Source organism: Miscanthus floridulus, chromosome 19 (assembly GCF_019320115.1).
Source record: "Miscanthus floridulus cultivar M001 chromosome 19, ASM1932011v1, whole genome shotgun sequence".
Taxonomy (NCBI): Eukaryota; Viridiplantae; Streptophyta; class Magnoliopsida; order Poales; family Poaceae; genus Miscanthus; species Miscanthus floridulus.
This window is the reverse complement of record NC_089598.1, coordinates 306,055-330,719: the sequence shown is the minus strand read 5'-3', so window position 1 is coordinate 330,719 and position 24,665 is coordinate 306,055. Positions and strand designations below refer to the sequence as shown.

Genomic DNA, 24,665 nt, shown 5'->3' with positions numbered 1-24,665 from the left:
CTACTGAATATGGATCTATTGAATATGGATATATAATCCATTTCACCATGAAGTTTTTATCTTAAGTTAAACTTCTTTAGTTTTGACCATCAACTATTAAAAGTTATATAGATTGATAACATGAGGATGGTATTGATATATTCATCATGTGACATATTTTCAGGGAAAAACACCCTGAATTTGTAAGGCAGCCAGTGTGTTGCGAACATGGTTGTCCCTATTTTTGAGTAACACATATATTAATTGTGATGCCACAATGGGATCGTGACTGTACCCGTCGCCTACGAAATCTGTGGATTTCAGTGATCTAAAGATGGATGCGGTCTTCAAATCTAAGTATAGTTATATGTTTGTTTGAACATGGGTGGTGTGAGTAGTGTGCGTGTGTTGTGTGGGCGTGCGTATGTACGAACAGATGCTACAGCTTGTACCCAGATGAAAGGCAATAAAAAAACACATATATTAATTAGTTGTTGGGAGGAATTAGCATATTCAATATGTAATTATTGATACTCCCTCTTATTCAAAATAAGAGGCCCTCTTAACTTCTCTCAAATACATGTTGTCTTAGAATTTATATGAATTTCGTTGTTTCCTTCCTTTCTTACCCTTGCTTAAGAAATGCCATCAGTCTCACAAAAGGAAATATGGCACATATCTTTATTGAATTTAGGTTCTTTATTTCAATGGGCTATAACAAGGTCTTTCAATTGACTTTCTTATTCATTATCGTGACACTCGAGAGGGTAAATACTATGCAATTCTAGAATAGTGTAAGTTAAACCCTCTTAATTTTGATTAATTTTGTAAAAAAATGCTAATATTTATTGCATTAAGTATATATTATTAGATTCGATATGGAATATATTTTCATTGTGTATATATATTTGAACCCATAAATACTGATACTATTTTGTTGAAGTTAAGATACTTTGACTTAGAATTGCATTTTTTTCGGAGCAGAGAGAGTGGGAGTGTTCGCCCTGTTCATCAGTATAATTTTCAAGCGAACGAACTATTGTTTTTCTCTCACAATAAATCAGCATAAGTATCAGCATAAGCCAAATTTCAGCCAAGCGAACACAGATTATACAACAGCCCCTGATGACGTGTATTACAGTTGTTGCCTCTCCTCCTTCCTCCCATGGCGTGGAGTACTAGGAATAGGAACAGTACACACGTAGGAACGAGTACGGCGGATTGAGAGTGGTATTGGCAATTTGGCACGGACATCACCATCTGCTAAGGACGTAATGCAAATAGCATGGCAGAGCAGCAGAGATTTATGTGGTAGCAACAACTTTTTTTTTTAGGATTACAAAAGTATAACGCAGACGTCCACAACACGCACGTATACTCACCCCTATGAACACACGTACGTAAGCACCTTCGAAGGACTGAGCCGGCAGATCTCGAGATTCACGAAGTCACCACAGGCGCCTCGCTGTCGACGGGGTATATTCATTATAACCTATATATTCATTCTGGGATTCATCATCCCATCTCATCATCTTCGAGATACATATACATATACTACATAGGAAGCAATGCAGGGGCAACGGTAAGTAATGCAGCAAAGTCCGTCGGTCGGCAGCAACCAACATGCATGAAGGCATCCACATCCGCACAGACACAGTAGTGTCAACAGTCACACGCCCCCAACCAACCAATTCATCAATTTCGATGTAGTCGTCCCTGGAAATACAGAACCAAGGTACCAAGGACAAACGTACATACATAAGTGGTTTATTATATGTATGTATCCGTCAGTCAGAATGAACATCAGGATAGAGAGCCGGCCGGGTTATTATGTTGCATTCCTTCCTCAACTAATTGGCAAGGTAACTATATTCATTAGATTAGCTGAGTACTAGTACTAGACGACACATTGGGAAATGGAGCAGCAAAACAAAAGGATTCAGCACTGCACTGCCCGCCGTTGAATCCATCCATCCATCCTTCCCTCCTTTCCTTCTTCAGAATCAGGACAGCAGAAAAGCCTGATGCTTGCTGCTGCTGAACTAAGCAACCAAATGTGCGTCTCTGCTCACATCTTGCTTAATTGATGTCTTGATGAGCATTAGCTTACAGCTCCAACACCACAACTGCAAGCAAATCGAGAAGCAGGTGAGGTGCCAGTAGTGCATATCACATGCATGTTCAGCTACATAGACAAATATATAAACAATGCAGACACAACTCACAGTCTGAATCGGTGGTGATCCACTGCGCAGTCCTGCAGCTGCAGGCCTCCTCCTCCTCCTCTCCTTCCATGTTCTTCAAGCTCTTTGGGCTGCCGCCACCATACAACATACTCTGCTGGCTCATGGGTGACAGCCTTGACATGCAGTAGTCTTTCCTCAATGGCGTCAGCAGCGTCTGCTCCGAGGCCTTTGCCGGCGCTGACATCAACGACAACGGCGAATACGCAACCGACGATGACGAGGAGCAGCTGCCCACGTCCCATTTGAAGCTCAGCTTGCCCGAGCTGCAGCTTATCTCGTCGCTCGCCACCTGCTGCTTCTTCTGTTGCTGTTGCCGCCCTCCCTTTGAGGCTGTTGTGGCTGCAGCGCTGTCCCTTGCGTGGAAGCTCAGAACCTTCTGCAAAACACATTTGATTCCAACATATAAACATTTATGTATTTGCTACATCAAAATCTTCGAATCTTGATTTAGTTCCTAAACTGAGTCCAGGGTGTGTGCTATACAGCTAAACAAACTACTATTAACCTATGAAAGGGGGCAGAAGTAAGATCAAAGGACCACATATATATATATACCTTCCATTTCTTTCCACTGACAGTGGCGCTGTGAGGCCTGGCCTGGGCAGCCCGTTTCAGAAGCTCCTTAACCCGCGCAACTGCCTTCTTGCCATCAATCCTATGCACCATCTTCTTCATTGCACTGTCAACAATGCCATGCTCGTTGAAGATCGGCAACACTTTGCAGCCAATCACCACAGTGCCGGTAGGCTCAGCAATGTGCCCCATCCTAATGCCACCTCAGGGCAGAGGCTTGTTGCTGCAACCCCAGACACCTCACTTTCATTGCATCTCCTGCGTATGGGCAGTCTTTATAAGGATTTGTTACAAGCATAGGCAGGTCGTTTGGTTAGGCAATCAACGGTTGAGATCAAACTAGCGGGGATTAACCAACGCTTGGGATCATATCAGACATGGGATCCCAAGAGATGAATCGGTATCATCTATCATATGATTGTAGCAACATGGTGGGCAACTGCCAACATGCTAAGCTGGAATTTGCCTTAGTTAAACATCACATGTGGAGACAGAATAATATCACAATGGATGTTCTGGTTGTAACAAGTATAAGAATCTTGATTAGGTGCGTGCAGTTGCGGTCAAAGTCCAACGCTACTACTACAAGGCCAGCAGCATTTTAGATCTCCTCAACCAACTTGCCTATTTGTTTAGCAGTTTAAGTGAAAGGATTAGATAGAAGCTGTGTCATCACACTAGCTAGATGCAGTGTTGATTATTGAAGCAAAGGGGGCAAAGACACATGAGATGAATATGGGCATGAATGATTAGTTGGAACGCTGTCCTTTGCGCTGCTTAGGTTGGCCATGTGATGCATGCAAACGAATGGTGTCCCTGGGCTACGGCATGTTACTGTGTACTGACATAGTGTAGGAGAAGCCTTCTTTTTTTAATGGTATACTTCTGTACCTCCTGTCTCACCAGCTACTTTATCTCGAGGCTACAACAACAACTGTATGTTATATATATATATAGTATTTGCTATTTACCATGCATAATGCGTAGTATTGAACTAAACGTTCCATGAGAGTTCATGGGTTGAAAAACAAGAGAGATACACAAAGTCCTATAGCTTGTGTTGCAAATAGCCGCAGAAAGACTGACTTGTTTTAACATTAAAAGTACTTTTTAACATTAAAATTACATAATGTCACCAAAAGCATAGCCCAAACTTCACCCAAGAAATGGAAAAGGAGCAGCTCTCGAAATAAAATGTTTCAGACATTTCAGTTGAATAAGAATTGCATTGCCAACCAATGCATATATCCTGGACAGTTTCTCACCAGAGAAACACGGTGGCTCATGGGCTGAGGCAATCTGGCACATTAATGTTAGCTACACATGAATCTATTACATATAGTTCAGGTTGTGGAAATGGTTTTCTGCTAGAGTTAGCCAGAATTGCAGAAGATCTGCAGCATGGGGACACCTGTCCATAAGCGACATTATGCTCGGCAATGTACTCTAATCTCACTGTCCATGATAGAGCACCAGAAGTCCCCCAAAAGGAAAAAAGATACCAAGACATGACTGATGTGATCCAAAACGACCAGAATTTGTGAACAGCATTTTCTCGACATCTAGTTATGGTACCAACGTGTTGTGTATTCGGCATACCACAACGTAGTGATGCGGTGCGGTGGACTCAGCTTGGCTATTAAAATATTATTTATGCCCCTTCCCTTGTCATTTTCATATCAAAATAGTGACACACTGTCTGTGTTTGTAGTTTGTTCCAGAATAACAAGATCATGGAAGTCGCTACCAACAAAGTGATGTGATCCACGTGCTGCATAACCATCTAGTCTACTTGGTTTGTCATCTGGTTTTCCATTTCACATCTGAACTTTTATGTGGTCTAGTGACATGGAAATCAGAACCATAAAACAAGTGCAACAATGTGATTTGTGTTACTGGATTCTTCACTTTTATTCTTCCAGAAAGGCCGTCCTAATTTGCAAGAACTTTTGGAAACCTCTGATTGCAAAACAAATTTAGCGTTTAGACATATGCAACCACATCATCCAAATTTGTTTGGTTCCCTCAAGTACAGAGTAACATCAACAGCTACGGTAACAGGTTCCTGGTTGGTTAAATGCCATATTCCCATGGCATAAAAGAATTTTAGAGCCGACATTCACATAAGGATGGAATAAATGACCAAAGGAGAGAGATAACAAGGGATATCATCTTAACTCAACCTTATCTGAATCTATAAATCAATTAGAAAATGGAAAACGGGATCAATTTTTCCAACAAAACAGATATTCCGATAATTGCAGAATGATGTGAGCCCCTAAGGAAACCAAGCTAGATTAAGCCTTGTAATGAACCTTGAAACTTTCACGAAACAATTAAAATAATTTCTAAAATTCAGTAACAATTTGCTGAGAGCAAACTTACTTCAACATGAAGCACCAAAAGTACCAACCATAGAGCAGAACCATCAAGCAACTTTATGGTTTCCTTTCTCTTAAACTTATTGAAATGTTCCACAAGGGTAAATGAAATTTGCAAGCATGAAACCTGAAACAATGATAACCACCAAACTGAATCACATACAAATGTATTTGCTATCCTTTTTATCAACAAGTACACTTTGGGCTGACTTTCATTATTATACATCCAATTTATATGTTTACAGAAAACTTAACACATCTGCCTACAGATATATCTCAAATGTCAACACTATCCATAAGAATTTAGTGTCTATGTGTACAATATAACAAAGCCACAACCTCACAAATCTACTATGCTCAGGTTCATGCTTCTTCAGCTTGCCGCATGAGTTCCAGAATGCTAGAAGCTTTTCTCTTTGCACGTTCTGTGCCAGAATCTGACAGTTCCTTGAGTGCATCCTCTGCTCCAGCAGCCTTTGCAGCCCTTGTTTGCTCAACATCAGTGCAACAAAGTGACCACAGAACAGCTGCAGCATTCTCTCTGTTGCGAGGAGACCCAGTTTTAATCACCTCCACAAGTGGCGGGATGGGATCCGATTGCGCAATTACAGCCTTGGCTTCAGGGTTACCAGCAAGAATAGCCAGAAGTGTGAGTGCCTCATCAATCATTCCCCCAGTAGGATCCACCAAGAAGTTCATCAGATGGATAACGATTCCAGCTTTCACTGCTCGTATCTTATTTCCCTGGTATATGCACAGATTAAAGATTGCCGTCGCAGCATCTTTCTTCCCTCTTGGGCTCCCATCGCACAGAAGATTAATGAGTGGAGGTATTGCGCCAGCGCCACCAATTGTAACCTTGTTTTCATCTACAACTGACAAGCTAAATAATGTGGCTGCTGCGTTCTCTCTAGCTTCCATGCTCCCAGTTTTGAGCACTTCCACAATCTTAGGGATAGCATGAGAAGCTTACAATGCTTGCCTTGTTGTTCTCATGGATAGAGAGGTTAAGGAGCGCTGTGACAGCATGCTCCTGCGTTCTTGGATCTGAAGAGGAAAGTAGATTGACTAGCAAGGGGATTGCTCCTGCTTCAGCAATGCATATCCGGTTGTTGACATTTCTCTTTGCAAGCAAACGGATCTCACCAGCAGCTGCACGTTGCTCATCTTGGCTGCCACTCCTCAGCCTGTTCATTAGGGAGACTAAACCAGCATGGTCGTAGTCAGAGCTTTTTGCTGCTTTCTTATCTCGGGAGTTTGCCTTGTTCTTCGGAAGCTCAATGCCATTGGCTTCACACCACTGTGCTATTAGGCTTTTTAGGACAAAGTTTGGTGTCAGCGATGTATGGGAGAGGAGCTGCTGCGTCTTAGGGCATGTCTTGTGTCCAGAATCAAGCCATTTCTGGATGCAAGATCGCTCATAAGTCTGAATAGATAAGACAAGAGAGATTTCATTAAAACAAATGTACCTAAGGAGTAGAGTAGTGGTTACAACTTTGCATTGTGGAATGTGTACCTGCCCACTGGAAACGATGACAGGGTCTTGCATGAGCTCAAGGGATATTGGGCATCTGAACTCATCAGGGATGATAGGAGATGTATGCTTTATGGAGGCAGACCTGGTGCTGGGCGTCTCTGTGGTGGGAGCTTCAGTGACGACGCAGTCTTTAAGCTTCTTGAGCAAGGAAGACATCTCCTCGACACAGCCATCAGGTTCGCCGCCACTAGAGATGACCATCTCATGCAGGGCGAGGGATTCTTTCTTGATATCGGCCATGGTGTGCAGTTGCAGCTTATCTGAGATCCTCGTCAAGACCCGAGGGTCAAAGGCCTTGTCAGCAAGAGCAGAGCATATATCCTTGGACAGCTGTGCGTCTGGTGGAGCAGCTGTGGTTGCAGCCCTTTTGAACTGAGAATGCACAAGATCGACCTGGACAGGTGGACGTCAGTGCAGTGCATAGCAGGTGATGGGTTCAATTTATCTATCAGGATTGTGGAGGGGTTTGAGTTGGTACCTGCTCCAGCACTTCTTCAGGCATGTCGAAGGTTTGGTAGGGCAAGGCATCCAAGGCCAGGTGAATGTGCCTGTTGACAGTTGCAAAGCGTTGGAGCACGGCATCCCCTTGCATGGCCTGGTTCGTTCATGATCATGATTCAATGTTCATGGGTTGGTTGGAATTGGATTCAGAATCCTGGGAACCCCTAATAATAATAATCCTTATACTGCCCCTAGGTCCTAGTAGAAAAATGAAGGAGCAAGCAAGGCGGCAAGGCAGCGCACCTGGTAGATCTTGCTGCCGTCGTGAACTGCGCGGAGGAGGTCGCGCGCGGCACCCAGCGCGTCTGCGAGAGGCAAGGCGTCGTCCCGGTCCCGGTCCCGGTCTTGGAGGTGCTGGAGTAGGGGCGCGAGGAGGCGGATGCGGCGCGCGAGGTCGCCGCAGAGGCGGCGCATGGGCCCGCGCGGCTCCGGGAGCGCAGCGATCTCCGCCGCCACACGCGCCGGCATGGCCGACGCCTCCGCCGCCGCCGCCGTGGTGGGAACTTAGGTGGTTGGCGGTGGATTAACGGCGGGAATTGAGCCGAGATCCGATCCGATGCAATTGCAACTGGTCCCTCTCTCTCTCGTCTCTACGCGGTGGCCTGGTGGCTACCAATCCAAACCAGCTGAAGGAGAGGGGAGGAGCTGCTGGAGGAAGACGATGGAGACGACAAACAAGACAACCGAGGACTGAATTCATAACCAAATCAAACCATCTGACCAAGAAGTGGTCGGTCAACCGTGCATTTGATTTGCCTCATCTCGTTAATTTGGTATGGCAAACAGCATCTGCTGAGTTTTTCCAAAATTTACTCTCTAGTTACAGAGTCAGTTGCCTAAAAATCATTGTACACTCGAGAAGGTCATCCTCGCTCTCCCTCTAGCCCTCTACCCCTAGCCAGAGGGAGATCTAGAATAAATGATGTTTATATTTAAAGATCTAATTAAAGAGGCTATTGAATGGTATTTTTTTCGTTAAAATCCTTATCTCTTAAAATTGGGAAGAATATAAAGAGTCTTTTAAAGTTGCTCTAATCTGTATATTATTTAACCTAACCTTAATCCATTTTTTTCGTGTAACTGTGACGACTCGTTAAAGATTTAAGAAGCAGACAACAGAACCCTTAAAATACTTAATACCATGGTGACATTTTTTTAAAACAATATGACCATTCTCGGGTATGACAAACGATTACGATAAAAGCAATCTACTCAAAGTCAAAGTCGGTTTATACAGGAGAATACGGGCACTGAGTACAAAAAAAAATATTGTTGTAAAAAAAGTGAGTTCTCCATTAAAAACCTAGGAACTCCTGTGCATTATACAAAGCTGAGAGGGGAGGATATTCAACTGACAAGAGAGGTGGGATGTTGTCATTTGCATGCAGACTTAGGGCATGTTTGTTTCTAGGGACCAGACACCAGAGACTAAAAAAAAGAATTAAATAATCTCTAAAAGAGTTTAAAGGGCTGAACAAAGACTAAAATATCCTTCTTCTTTCTCAGGACAGAGGCCATGAGAGGGAGCTCGCCGGGCAGAGGGAGCGCCCGCCGGAGCTCGCCGGGGAGGACGGGTCGGGGCGCCTCGCTCACCGACGCTGGTGCCAGGCCGCGGCGCAGCGGAAGCGCGGGGCGAACTTCGGCCAGGCCACCACGCGACGGACGAGTCGGGGCGGGCGGCACATTGGGCGAGAGGAGAGAGCGAGGGAGAAGAGAAAGAGAGAAAGAAGGGGTGGGGACCAGCATCAAATGAGGGGCATGGGGTGTCAATTTGGCCCCATTAGTCCCAATAAGCCTCGCCCCAAGGGACTTTTACAATTTAGTCCCTAATCCCTGTTTTAGTCCCTGGTGTTTAGTTAAAATGGACTAAATGGACTAAAATTTAGTCTTTAGTCCCTCCTCTCATGAAAACAAACAGGGCCTTACCCTTTCTTAAATCTTGCCTATGTAATCTAATATTCCAGTTTTATCTGCTGTCTATTATCAAGTTTCTAAAATGGGCTATTCATGCTATAAATTTGTATAGATATCAAGTGATACTTGTGTTAAATTTCAGAGTCATTCCAAAGAAAGTCAGGGGACCTCTTTGGCTTCAAGAGACTAGAGACTAGAGCAGAGACTAAATGTAGTCCCCTATCCTAGTTTGGTTCAAGTGACTAAAAGGGACTAAAGACCATTAAAGTTGCTGGATCAATGACCAAAATACTCCTATTCAATGCTTTTGGGATGGGTGGGAGGACAATAATTGAAGGGCGTAGGGCTAGTCCTTTTAGGCCAGAAGTCCCAAATAGCTCCTCTCAGGGGACTACTGGACTAGAGACTATTAGTCCCTCAAAAGTCCCTCATGTTTGGGCTTGTTTGGTTACAAGGGACTAGAGACTAGTGAGCTTATTTTAGTCCCTTCTAATCCTTAGTTTGCCAAACAGGAGGAATTTCTGAGGGATTAATAGTCTTTAGTCCAGTAGTCCCTCGAGGGGAACTATTTAGGACTTCTGGCCTAAAAGGACAGCCCATGTCCCTCAATTATTGTCCTCCCACCCATCCTAAAAGCATTGAATAGGAGTATCTTGGTCATTGTCCAACAACTTTAATGGTCTTTTGTCCTTTTTAGTCACTCGAACCAAATAGGGTAGGGACTAGAGTTTAATCTCTGCTCTAGTCTCTAGGTTCTTGAACCAAACAGGCCCCTAACTTTCTTTGGAATGACTCTGAAATTTAACACAAGTATCACTTGATGAACTGGCATTCAATTGTCCAAAAGAAATATGGCACTGTTCGCTTCTCTTATAATTCGTCTTTTTCAGCTTGTTTTTTTAGTCGAAACAGTATGTTTCTCTCACAACAAATCATCTGAAACAGTATTTTGACTTGTTTTTTCAGCGAAGCGAACGGAGGCAATTTGGTGGCTAGGGGTCCTAGACCTTAGAGAATCTCAACATGTGTCTCTTACGTTCTTGATATTCATATACCACCTTTAATCTAATTCCTTATGGAAAAAGATTGATGACTTTAGTATAAGACCAATCACAAAAATAGTAAAGTCTTTACGGCTTTACGCGCGGGAGGATTGGCTATTGTGGAACCACCGCGTGGCTTGGCGCCAGCTTGAGTGCTTGACTAATCCGTCCGCTGAATTTACGCGTGTGACCGACACAATCGCATGCACCTATTTTTCACGGCCGGCAATGAGAAGCAACTATATATTATTTGTCCGGCTCCTTAGGCTCAAATACTCTAAGGACTGTTTGATCTCTTTATTTTGAAGGAATTAAAATCTAATCTACCTAATGAATTACACTATTTGGTTTAGAATTTGAATATTTCATAACATTCTAGCTCATAAATAAGGCTATCTTAAATTCATAGGGTAGGAGATAGTAAATAAATTCTATAGATCACTATGCTATAATTATATTCTCCAACTTATAGCACATTCTTCAACTCACTTTTCTACAATAAAAATGTAACATATAAATATATCCCTTGTATGTCTAACAATAAATATACAAATATATTCCATATATAACTATATTAGCTTAATTAATCTATGCCTAAATTGTAATTATTCGAATGAATTCAATTCCAAGAATCCAAATGGGCCTAGCCTATTTAATTGTATTGCTCAAATAATTATTAGCTAATTTTTTCACATCACAATACAAGACAAGCCAAGCGAGTTCGTAGATGTTCTTTTAGAAATAAGCTTTATTACTATTACTAGTAAATATGTTCGTGCGTTGCAACGGAACTAAAATCTTTTATACTACCGGCAGCATGAGTGTGGACGGCAAAGCCGCACACTGCCACAACGGCTATGACCAAGTGGCTTGAACCGACAACAAAATCCTCTCTTTCTCCTTTGCGTAGGGCTTCTCGGCCATTGCTGCGAGCTTTGCGCCCGCTCCCATGCATTATCCATGCTTGCTCTCATGCGAGCCCACGCCTCCTCTCTGCTTCGAGCAGGAGGCCGCGCCTCCACTTGCCCGCGTGTGCGAGCATGCATAGCTTCGAGCCGCTGCCCAGCGTCTGCTCCCGTACACGTTGTTGACACCAAAATTTGGTTCAAGATGGGAAGTCCCCAAGGACAGGAATTATCAAGGAAAGCCGAAAATTTCAACAAGATCAGGCAAACCGAGTTGCCGTCAGGATGACATCATCTTGTTAAGGGGAATGGGCCCCATTGGAAAGAACTACAAGGCACAGAGCGAGAAGACACATCGGACTTCATAGAAGGAAAAGATTGGAGTCCAAGTTATCTTAAATTAGGAAGTTTTGATTTTCTTTTCTAAGTTTGTAACCGGTCTTATTCGACCAAGACTCGTAGTCAAGCCTCGAGTATAAATATTGAACCCCGGCTATTGTAATAGACATATCACATCGATCAATCAAATCAAGTACCTTTACTTTTCGGCGCAGGCCACCCCTTAGGAGTAGGAGTAGAGTAGATTTCGACGAGTTCTTTGGGCAAGCAGGGCTACATCGGACGACCTGACCTCCGGCTTGTTTGTGAGTATCCGTCACGACTTATATTGTTACTTGCAAGGCTGCAACTAGACGGCTGATCTCTTAGTGAGTCGCGGTATAAGTTAGTTATCGATCTATATTGTTATTTGTAAGACTGCAACAGACGACTGATCTCTCACAAATCACGGTATAGATTAGATTATCAATTCGTATCAACCTTTGCAAGGCTACAACAGACAACTGATCTATTGTAAATGTTGGTATTAATCAAAATTATTGATATTGTGTTAAATAGTTTACTATTTAATATAATATCACCAATTACTCGATCTAGATTGAGATTCGTTGGTCTTATCTACTTTGATCTATCGTCTGCTGATTACTATCATAGTTGAATTCAATTTTTGATGTTAGATCCTGTTCTGATGACCAATCTATCTCAATCTTGACCGTACATGGTGGGTATTTGAAGTCGTGTTCTATTAAGTGATAGATTCATTGTCGATAGAATATCGTCAGCAGTCCTCCGAGGGGTATCCCACGAAGGTAGATTGATCGGCAGAGATGCGTGTAATCGAGAACAAGAAGGGAACAGAGATACAAGAGTTAGATAGGTTCGGGCCATTAGCGCAACATAATACCCTACTCCTATGGTCTGTTGGATTGTATTGGCTTCGTATGATCTTGCCTGTGTTTTGAGGGGGTCCCTGCCTGCCTTATATAGTCTAGGGGCAGGGTTATAAGTCGGTTGGATCTAGGAGACAACCGAAAAGTAATAACAGATTACATGAATCATGGGATCGAACATATCCTAACAGATCTCGTAGTATCTTCAGGATATCGCCCTTGATGTCTTGCGGTGCATGCCGAGTAGTGTCGTGCATCGTAGGTCTTCGTCTTGTGGGCTGGACCACCCCTGGGAGCGCAGCCCATGTAGTCTGCCGTGGGTATTCAGGGTCGTACCCCCCATATGAAAGGTCCTAATGGCTAGAGGGAGGTGAATAGCCTATTAAAAATTTCTACAACAACACTTAATAAAACGGTTAGACAATTATGAGGCGAAGCAAGTGTTGTGCTAGCCTACTTAAAAGGCAAGCCACCTATCACAATTCTAGTTTAGATAGTATCTATTCACACAATAGCTAAGACACTACTCTATGTTAGTGTGCTCTCAAAGGCTAACTAAAGAGCCACACCAACCAAGCATGCAAGCTCTCACAACTAGCTACACTAAAGAGCTTGACAACTAGTTTGCGGTAATGTAAAGAGAGCGATCAAGAAGATTATACTGCCGTGTAGATGAAGGAACCAATCAATCACAAAGATGAATAACAATGAGGACCAATCACCTCAGAATCAATGATGAACACAATGATATTTTACCGAGGTTCACCTGCTTGTCGACAAGCTAGTCCTCGTTGTGGCGATTCACTCACTTGGAGGTTCACGTGCTAATTGGCTTCACACGCCAAACCCTCAATAGAGTGCCGCACAACCAACACAAGATGAGGATCACACAAGTCATGAGCAATCCACTAGAGTACCTTTTGGCTCTCCGCCGGGGAAAGGTCAAGAACCCCTCACAATCACCACGATCGGAGTCAGAGACAATCACCACCCTCCACTCAATGATCCTTGCTGCTCCAAGCCGTCTAGGTGGCGGCAACCACCAAGAGTAATAAGCGAAACCCACAGCGAAAGATGAACAACAAGTGCCTCTAGATGCAAACACTCAAGCAATGCACTTGGATTCTCTCCTAATCTCACAAAGATGATGAATCAATGATGGAGATGAGTGGGAGGGCTTTGGCTAAGCTCACAAGGTTGCTATGTCAATGCAAAATGGCCAAGAGAGCCAGCTTCAACCGGCCATGGGGCTTAAATAGAAGCCCCCATGAAATAGAGCCGTTATACCGCTTCACTGGGCATAACGTGGGTTGACTAGACGCTCCGGTCAGTTGACCGGACGCTGAGCCCCCAGCGTCCGGTCGCTCGTAGTCAGCCACGTGTCCTACTTTCAACGGTCATCGGTCTTGACCGGACACTGCGCCTGAGTTGATCGGACGCTGAACACCCAGCGTTCGGTCGTTTACAGAAAGGTTCCAAAACCGATTTTTGCTGACCGAACACGTCCGATCACGCTCGACCAGACCCTGCCAGCGTCCGGTCACACTGTGACTTCTTACTGTGCTGACCGACAACACGACCAGACGTAGCCCTTTAGCGTCCGGTCGCTGAGCGACCCAGCGTCCGGTCCATTGACCGACGCCAGCATTTTGCGACCAACTCCATTTCACCTCTAACTTCTTCACCCTTGCTTAAATGTGCCAACCACCAAGTGTATCACCTTGTGCACATGTGTTAGCATATTTTCACAAACATTTTCAAGGGTGTTAGTTCTCTATTAGATCCTAAATGCATATGCAAAGAGTTAGAGCATCTAGTGGCACTTTGATAACCGCATTTTGATACGAGTTTCACCCCTCTTAATAGTACAGCTATCAAACCTAAATGTGATCACACTCTCTAAGTGTCTTGATCACTAAAACAAAATAGCTCCTATGGTTTATACCTTTGCCTTGAGCTTTTTGTTTTTCTCTTTCTTCTTTCCAAGTCCAAGCACTTGATCATTACCATGGCATCATCTTCATCATGCTATGATCTTTGTTTGCTTCGCAACTTGGAGTGTGCTACCTATCTCATGATCACTTGATAAACTAGGTTAGCACTTAGGGTTTCATCAATTCACCAAAACCAAACTAGATCTTTCAATCTCTCCCTTTTTGGTAATTGATGGCAACCCTTATACAACGATATGAATTAAAATTCAATTGAATCCATGTTGCTTGTCCAAGCATATTTACCATGTGTAAAAGGATATGGACAAGTTTCATGAACTCCATATGGTAGCAATTGCTCTCCCTACATATGTGCTAAGAGTTTGGATAGTAGCTTGCATATATGCTTAGATAGGAAATATAGGAGACAATGTCTACCAAATGATGCTAAGGTATAAAAGATGGACCTTTGAAGCGTGATACCAATCGGAGTGCACCAATATACCATCCTTAGCACCATGGTTAGCTCAATACCACTTGGAAATATTTGGAAGTGAAATCACTAGATATCCTATGCATGCTAGTTTTTATTTCATCATTCAAACCGACAACTAGCATACACCACACAAGCATAGATATTGAATTTTAAAACTTGTGCCATGCAAGCAAACATATGAATTAAAACTTGTGCCATGCAAGCAAACATATGAAATGCACATTCAAATGCACCATACAAGTTTATGAGCTTGCTCCCCCTACTTGTGTGCTCAAAATTTTAATTGATCCCTTTCCTTTGTTATATTTCTCCCCTTATGTCAAGTTCTCCCCCTATCACTTGTATCTTTATTTCTCTTCCTCTTTTCCCCTTTGTGTTGTCTTTTCACTATCTTTGTGTACTATTTCTCCCCCTTTGTCATCAATGATCACAAAGATTTAAAATATAGATAGGTAGAGATTATCAATGTCAATCAATGGGGTGAGGATCATTTTCCCAAATTTGGTCTAATCTAGATCATTTACCAAAGATATTTAACTCGGTTTGATCCAAGGACAAGCTTCTTCACACCTCCAAATAAGGGTTATCTTGTACCATGTTGAGTCAAACACTTAGAGTTCATTTTCTAGATCAAAACACTAGGTTTACAAGCCCATAAACATGTCATATGCTATCACTAGATCAAGTCAAGCATAGAAGCAATAGTGATACCATACAAACATAAAAAACATTTGATTTTCATGAATGAGCCTAATAGAATGGAGAGATGACTAGATGCACTAAACATGTCCTTAGCAAGGATGTATGTCATGCCAATCATCTTTTACCTTGGATTGCTCAAAGGAGAGGCATGTCATATGAGTGGGGGTGCATCAACACATATTTGAGAAATCCAATATGTTCAACTCATTCCTTAGCTTGCAAAACCTTTTCTTATCCAATGGCTTGGTGAATATATCGGCAAGTTGATCTTCGGTGCCTATACTCTCAATACAAATGTCCCCTTTTTGTTGGTGATCTCTTATGAAATGGTGACGGACATCAATGTGCTTTGTTCTTGCATGTTGAACCGGATTGTTTGTCAACTTGATTGCACTCTCATTGTCACATAGCAATGGCACTTTCTTGAACTTGATTCCAAAGTCATTCAAAGTGGCATTCATCCAAAGTATTTGTGCACAACAACTACCGGTGGATATGTATTCAGCTTCGGCGATTGATAATGCAACACTATTTTGCTTCTTTGATGACCATGAAACAAGGGATCTTCCCAACAATTGACATGTGCCCGAGGTACTCTTCCTTTCAACCTTGCATCCCGCATAATCCGAGTCGGAGTAACCAACTAGCTCAAACTTTGCTCCTTTGGGATACCACAAACCAACATTTGGTATATACTTCAAGTACCTCAATATTCTCTTTGTAGCCTTTAAATGACTTTCTCTTGGTGAGGCTTGAAATCTTGCACACATGCATACACTAAACATGACATCCAGCCTTGATGCGGTCACATAGAATAATCTTCCAATCATAGACCGATACAACTTTTGATCCACCATATTTCCACTTGCATCACTATTCAAGTTGCCATTGGTTCCCATTGGTGTGCTAATGACTTTGCTATCACTCATACCAAACTTCTTGATCATGTCTTTGATATACTTGCCTTGACTTACAAATGTACCATTCTTCAATTGCTTGATTTGAAAACCAAGGAAGTAACTCAACTCTCCAATCATGGACATCTCAAACTCATTAGCCATCATCTTTCCAAACTCATCACAAAAGTCTTGATTGGTTGATCCAAATATGATATCATCAACATATATTTGCAACATAAATAGATCTTTTCCAATCTTCTTGATGAAAAGAGTGGTGTCAACCTTGCCCATTGTGAACCCTTTAGAGAGTAGGAAGTCCCTCAATCTCTCATACCATGCTCTAGGTGCTTGTTTCAATCCATACAAAGCCTTCTTCAACTTGTATACATGGTTGGGCTTCTTGTCATCTTCAAAACTAGGAGGTTGCTCAACATATACTTCTTCATTGATGTAACCATTGAGAAATGCACTCTTAATATCTATTTGATAGAGCTTGATGTTGTGGGCACAAGCATAGGCTAGTAAGATTCTAATTGCTTCCAACTAGCAACCAGGGCATATGTTTCTCCAAAGTCAAGACCTTCAACTTGTGTATAGCCTTGTGCTACCAATCTTGCTTTGTTCCTTACTACTATCCCATCTTTATCTTGCTTGTTTCTAAAGACCCATTTGGTTCCAATCGCATTGTGTCCCTTTGGTCTTTCTACTAATTCTTATACTTGATTTCTTGTGAAGTTATTCAATTCTTCATGCATAGCATTCACCCAATCAACATCATTCAATGCTTCATCTATCTTCTTTGGTTCAATGGATGACACAAATGAGAAGTGTTCACAAAATGATGCTAATCTTGATCTTGTTTGTATACCTCTTGAAATATCACTAATGATAGTGTCCAATGGATGATCTCTTGCAATATTGGTTGGTTAGAGGATTGGAACTTGATTGCTTGTACTTGCTTGATAATTAGGTTGAGATGATGTACTAGCCACTTGATCTTGTTCATTGTCATGAGAGCCACTTGTACTAACTTGATTTGTATCATCTTGCACATTTGAGTTAGAGAGCACTTGCACTTGATCATCTTCATCATCATTTACTTGCCTAGGCCTCAATTCACCAATATCCATGTTCTTCATGGCATTTGAAAGTTGAATGCCTCTAACATCATCCAAGTTCTCATTCTCTACTTGTGAACCCTTGGTTTCATCAAATTCAACATCATGAACTTACTCAAGAGTACCACTATCCAAATTCCAAACTCTATATGCTTTGCTTGTAGTGGAATAACCAAGTAAGAATCCTTCGTCACATTTCTTGTCAAACTTGCCCAATCTTGTGCCTTTCTTCAAGATATAGCATTTGCAACCAAAGACCCGAAAATATACAATGTTGGGCTTCCTACCATTCAAGAGCTCATATGGTGTCTTCTCTTTCAATCGGTGACAATAGAGGCGGTTGCTACAATAGCAAGCCGTGTTGATAGCTTCGGCCCAAAAAGATTGACTCACATTGTACTCACTAAGCATAGACCTTGCCATATCAATGAGTGTTCTATTCTTTCTCTCAACAAGGTCATTTGATTGAGGTGTGTACTTGGCCGAGAATTGATGTCTAATTCCAAATTCATCACATAACTCATCAATTCTAGTGTTTTTGAACTCACTACCATTGCCACTTCTCACTCTCTTGATGGTTGTTTCAAACTCATTGTAAATGCCCTTGACAAATGATTTGAATGTTGCAAATACATCACTTTTGTCCACTAGAAAGAATACCCATGTGTATCTTGTGTAGTCATCCACTATCACAAAGCCATATTTGTTACCACCGATACTAGTGTATTGTGTTGGCCCAAACAAATCTATGTGTAATAACTCAAATGCTTTGCTAGTGCTCATCATGCTTTTCTTAGGATGGGTGTTTCCAACTTGTTTGCCGGCTTGACAAGAGCTATAAAGCTTATCATTTTCAAACACAACATCTTTCAAGCCTTTAACTGAGTCATGCTTAACTAATCTATTCAATTGTTTCATTCCAACATGACCAAGCCTTCTATGCCATAACCAACCCATGCTAGACTTAGTGAACAAGCATGTAGATAACCTAGCTTCACTAGCATTGAAATCAACCAAGTATAGATTCTCATATCTAAAACATTTAAAGATCAAATTAGAGCCATCTACACTTATGATTTCTACATCATCTATCCCAAATATGCATTTGAATCCAAGATCACACAATTGTGCCACGGATAGCAAATTGAAGTTCAAGCTCTCTACTAGCAACACATTGGATATGCTCATGTCATTTGATATTGCAATCTTACCAAGCCCTTTGACCTTGCCTTTGCCATTATCACCAAATGTGATACTATCATAACCATTATTGCCATTGGTGTTGATTGAGTTGAACATTCTTGCATCACCGGTCATGTGTTGAGTGCACCCACTATCAAGAACCCAATGCCTTCCTCCGGCTTTGTAATTGAACTATAAGAGAAGATCAATTCTTTTTAGGTACCCAAACTTACTTGGGTCCTTGAAGGTTAGTCACTAAGCTCTTTGGTACCCAAATAGCTTTCTTCTTTGAGCCCATCCATAGTTTACCAATGAACTTAGCCTTTACACCATTTGTACCCTTAGTAAGCACATAGAAAGAATCAAGCTTAATGGAGAATACATTAGCATTTTTGCTCTTGTTTTTGCATTCTTACTCTTTGTGACCCACTTGCTTGCAACTATTGCAAAACCGACCATTGTTCTTCACAAAACTAGTCTTGTGAGGAGCAAAAGCCGCTTTGCCTTTCTTAGGGGTATAGCCCAATCCCTCTTTGTAGAGAGAAGCTCTTTGGCTACCCAAGCACATAAGCAAGCGGTCCTCACCACCATAAGATTTAGCTAAGGTGTGAGTGAGCTTATTGACCTCCTTCTTGAGATTCTCATTCTCAACTACTAGTGAGGAATCACAAGTGAGATCATCACTACTAGATGAGGTAGAAGTGGAGGTGCTACAAGAAGGGTTAGTAGGAGCAACAATGATAGGCATAGATAGTGATTCATCAATTATATCACAAGTTAAACCTTCATTGCAAGTTTCAACATGCTTTTTCTTATTTTGTTCATCAAGCAAAGAGGAATGAGCATTTTCAAGCTTTTTGTGAGCTTTGCCAAGTTTCTCATGGGCTTCCTCTAGCCTCTCATGAGTTGCTTTGAGCTCATCAAGGGCTTGCTTAAGGGCTTTTACCTCCTTATTCAAGCTCTTGAATTCTCTTCTCTTAATGTCAAAATGTTCTCTAGCATCCTCTAGCATGTCAAATAATTCATCTTTAGTAGGTTCATCATTATCACTATCACTATCATTTTCATTTTCATGTTCATTTTCATCATCATGTTCTTCATCACTTTCATCATCACAAGATTGTACCTTAGTGGCTTTAGCCATGAAGCATGATGAAGATTCGAAGAGAGAAGGCTTCTCATTGATAGCAATGCTTGCAAGAACCTTCTTCTTGGTGGTCTGGTTATCATCACTATCATCATCATCATCATCACTTGAGGAAGCATCACTATCCCAAGTGACTACATATGAACCACCCTTCTTCTTCTTGAATGTCATCTTGTCCTTCTTCTCTTTCTTTTCCTTCTTGTCCTTCTTCTTGTTCTTCTTGTTGTCATCATCATTGTCGCTATTGTATGGGCATTGAGCAACAAGATGATCTTTGCTTCCACACTTGAAGCACCTTCTTGACTCTTCTTTGTTCTTAAATGAAGACTTCTTTCTTCTAGCACGATAGCCCTTCTTAACCATGAACTTGCCAAATCTCTTGACAAAGAGAGCCATCTTCTCACTATCATCATCATCCTAAGATTCATCTTCTTCACTTGATGTTTCTTGCTTAGCTTTGCCCTTGGATGATGTGGCTTTGAATGCCATGCTCTTCTTCTTGTCATCCTTCTTCTCATCTTTCTTCTCCTTCTTTTCTTCCTTCTCATCTTCATCTCTATTGTCACAGAACCGCCCAATTTATAAGAGCACAAGTACAAAAACAATCGCCGGAACGATCAAATTCTCGAACTTGAGCCCATATAAACCCGGTAGTCAACCGAAATCTTGAAGGATTTCAAACCAACTTGCATACAACCAAGATCACAGTAATCCAACATAACATATCGTACGTTACAACATTTCATAGATGTTCGCAAATAGATTACATCATCACAGAGTCATTGTTATTATAAAACAAGTCTTGTAAACATGTGGAAGCAAATAGTTTAACTCACACACCGAGTTCAAATACACATACTGGTTTGCTGATCACAGACCGCAAAAGCATTCAGATAAGAGAAAGGAGATCATGCCCATGATCTAGTCCTCATCACCCGCCGGGTGGAGATAATACTTGTAGAATCCCTGATATAGGAGGTCATCTGCAACAAGAGGGAATAAACCCTGAGTACGGGAGTGTACTCAGCTAGACTTACCCAACGAAAACCAAACAAATGACACCAAGGATTATGCATAGCTTAATGTAGTGGAGCTGGCTGACATTTTCTTTTTGCAGAAAAGCATAAGTAATACTGATCAACTCTTAACCAAAACTAGCAGTTACTTTTTAGCCATTAACCTGTCATCTATATTAGCACCTGTACTAAGCAATCATTTTATTAGGGTGCAAACATTAATAACCATATCAGGTATTCATTTTGGCAACCTTATCATCATCTATTTAACTATATCGTTAAATTAATTGAATCTACGTTGCCGCTGCTCAGTCAAGTTCTCACTATCCGGGAGAGATGGCGATTCGAATCGATTCCTATCCAGCTGGAGGGGTATTCCTAAACACAAACCTTGCTTCCCCCGTCAGGGTCACAAACAAGTCACATTTGGTATGATTCAGGAGTCGCGAGTCCGAATAGATCGACATTCTCAGAGAACCACTCTGCCAAGGTCGTTCAGGACTTTAACCCGCCTTGGACTTATGCTAATGGCTCTCTGCACATCCTTACTACCTCCAGAATGTCGCCGCCGCTCGCGTCCCCGGCCTAAGTCGAGCTACTAGGCTTCGCGGTCAGAACGACTTATCCGGCCTGCTAAGTGTTAGGCTGCGTTCAATATGACATGAGGACGTACAGCGTATCGGTCCTTAAACGACTCAGACGGAGTCACTATGTTCAAACCTACACAAGACCCCGCCCGGTCTTAATTCATTATTCACATGGTTCTTTTCCACGATAGCAAATATAGCCAACCGTGATCCACCTCATCCTAAAGCTGGCAGGTGATAGGAAATCACCTGACTTCTACCGCACTAAGCATGGCTAAGCATTTAACCCGTTCCTGAACTTAAATAGGATTCTAGTGCGATATCTGGACAAGGAAGGATATATAATGCAGCAATTGGTTCCAATCAATTCCTATACTTAATGCATCATCAACAATAAAAGATACTCAATGTATTTGTAAAAACACGGGAGGCTTAATATGCTCCGGGGCTTGCCTTTTAGGAACAAGGAAGGCTGGTGGTCAGGGCACTCGGGCAATTCCTCCGCGGCGACTGCTTCGTCGGCTTCCTGCACCTCGGGTTCCTCCTCCTGGTTGGCTCCCTCGAACTCCAGCGACGTCACTCCCTCCGGCACACCTATTGCATGAATGCGCAAGATAAATATCATGGATGCACATGTACGAATGTCGGGGATGCTCGGGGAATGCACATGTTCGCTGTAGTTTGCATATTCCAACTTAAGCCCTATTCAAATCACTTTCACTTACCACGTTTATACAACCTAAGGTATAATTGCTCATCTTCCGTTAATGACCTAGCACCTTCACCTAAGCATATTCTTAAGTTAGGCTAACCCCTAAACAATTAACGAGAACCTTGCAACAACATACACTCAAGCAATTGTATTTCAGCAAAATGAATACTATGTAGCGGTGCAGTAAACTAGTCATAACTGAAGATTTATAAACCCAAATGATATGCAACAAGACAATCTGGAAATCTTATAAAATTGTCTACAATACATTTTCAGACCTCAAAGCATGATTCAAAACTTTACCAGGTTGAATTCATCAATCAACAGAAGTCTATCCTCACAAGGCAGAGAATCAGCAAAAACTGCAACCTAACTTTAAACAGCTGTAGTTTCTAAACTACTAGGCCAAATAACCTCAAATTTTGATAGGAACTAGCTACCTAATTTATCAACAACTCTTGTATTCATCACAATCACATAAAACCAAACTATCATGGGGAACTTTCCAAAGTCCCCAGATCTGTCCAGAGGGACATGATGCAAACAAATAATTATTAACTTATGATATAAACACTTAATTGGACAAAACCAACTTTACTGACATATGACACATATCACAAGCACACCAGAAAGTAGGGTGTTCATCCCCAAAACATTTCCTCTAATACTTTTCTTAATTTATTTAATTAATTATAGGAAATAGTAAACATATATGAAAACTACACCATTAATTCTACAAAAATTATAGTAGACACTACATGCTCTAAGTAGACTACCATAAAAAGTTTACACCATTTTAGTAAGTACAACAGCCTACACAAAAATGGTAAGGCAGAATGGCTTAAAATGGCATAATTAGGAAATCTTAGTGAAAAGTGTCAAGCAACAGATTTCATATTTTTCCTAGCATCCTTAGGGTACAAGGATACTCTCCAACAATTTTCATGGTCAATGGATTCATAAATAATTTACTAAAATTCATCCAAGTATCTACAAATGATAAAAGGAAAATCTATAACTCAAAAACTACACATGCAATGACCCTCAAATTTTAACCAGAGCTTCTACCATACAAGACTAGCTTACCCACAAAATTTCATAATTTTTGGATCACAGAAATTCAAGAATTGATTTAAACAAGTTTGCATGCATTCAAAAACACTTTTCAAGTTCCTATTTAATTCATCCAAAATTTCTATATAATGTGTTCAAGACATATTTTTCTTAAATACTAGACCTAACTGTGAGTCTAACAAAATTAGAAGTACTCAATTTGGATCTACCAATTAGGAGTTACAAAAATCACAAATCAGTATTCAAAACTGAAAATTTGAACTATCCTTAAGAACAACAGCCACTGACATGTGGGACCCGGCTGTCAGCCGACCCCACTGGTCAGCGACAGCAAAGCAGAGGAGGCGGCTGCGACGCGCGGAAGACGGCGTAGCTCACCGACAGTGACCTCACCGGCGACGAGAACGGCACCAACGTGACCGCCTAGACCTACTGCGTCGATTGGTACCCTAACCGCAAACCCTACCGAACCCTAGGTATGTCGGCCATGGCGCACGGCGGCTCGGCCATGGCACGACGGTGCGCGGCCGTGTTCCAGCTCGGCCGGACTGGCTTCACCGGTAACCTCAACGCGAGAGCTACTACGCGTGCTAGGGAAGACAGAACGAAGGCGAGGGAAGAAGGAGTGGTGCGGTGATGCTCTGACCACGGTGAGCGCCATCTCCGGCGAGGGTGCGATGGCGCGGGAATGCCGACAGCAGCCTCACCTGAGGTCGATTGACCGCGCGGAGATGATGACAAGCAAGAGGGGATCTCGGCGGAGCTTCGGTGAAGGTGTAGTGCGCGTTTTTGCAGTGGTGAGTGCGCGGGAGCTTGCCGAAGCTCACGGTGGCAATGGCGGAGCGGCTGCTTGCTTGGCGCAGCGCGCGGTGGAGGAGAAGAAAGGCGAACTGGAGTGGGTGAGTGCGTCGGCAGGCACGGGGTGGCTTCAAGACGCGGCTGCGATGCCAGAATGCACACGGCGCGTGGCCAGCGCGGTCAGCCGGCCGTCGACGCACGGCGTACATGCGGCCAGCGAGTTCTGAATCGCCCGAGCACTGTAGCGCCTGAATTTTTCGTTTCAGTATCCATCGAGCCGACTGTCAGTGAAACTTGTTGACAATGGATCTCTCAATCCGTGGCAATCTAGGGTAAGTTGTAGTTAACAAAGTTGGAGATCTACATGTGGTCTACAACTTTCACAATTGGAGCTCGAGCTAGTTCGGCTTGGTTTGTGAGATACAGTGCTCCAACATCAGCTCATGAAACTGAAAACTGGTTTATGACTTAGAAAATTTTTAGGGTTTCAAAATAGATCTCAAATCTAACTTGTGGGGCCCTTTAGAGCATGTTGTGCACATTTTCATGACTTGGCTTCTAAACAAAGTTTGTTCCTTATATAATTCTCTACAACTTTGCTTTAGGTTGCTCAGACATACAAACATCCTAAGCTACACATTTTAAACAGTCAAACACAGGAGCTCTAGGGGTCCAAATTGGTCAACCATGACTTG

At 42.3% G+C, this 24,665-nt stretch overlaps 2 protein-coding genes across 2 annotated transcripts; both read right to left on the bottom strand.

Moving 5' to 3' along the window:
• Positions 1-1,514: 1,514 nt before the first annotated feature.
• Positions 1,515-5,543, bottom strand: LOC136527650 (uncharacterized). The gene is made up of 5 exons (XM_066520442.1): positions 5,519-5,543; positions 5,184-5,306; positions 2,781-3,056; positions 2,205-2,601; positions 1,515-2,105 (listed from the first exon to the last, which is right to left on the bottom strand). The coding sequence occupies exons 3-5, from the start codon at positions 2,988-2,990 to the stop codon at positions 2,086-2,088; spliced, it is 627 nt and encodes a 208-aa protein (XP_066376539.1). The 5' UTR covers positions 2,991-3,056; positions 5,184-5,306; positions 5,519-5,543; the 3' UTR covers positions 1,515-2,085.
• On the bottom strand, positions 5,313-8,033 carry LOC136527649 (U-box domain-containing protein 12-like). The gene is given in 5 exon segments (XM_066520441.1): positions 5,313-6,139; positions 6,141-6,605; positions 6,696-7,109; positions 7,195-7,311; positions 7,461-8,033. Coding segments are annotated over 5 exon segments (1,818 nt in total). The 5' UTR covers positions 7,686-8,033; the 3' UTR covers positions 5,313-5,542.
• Between the last annotated feature and the right edge of the window lie 16,632 nt (positions 8,034-24,665).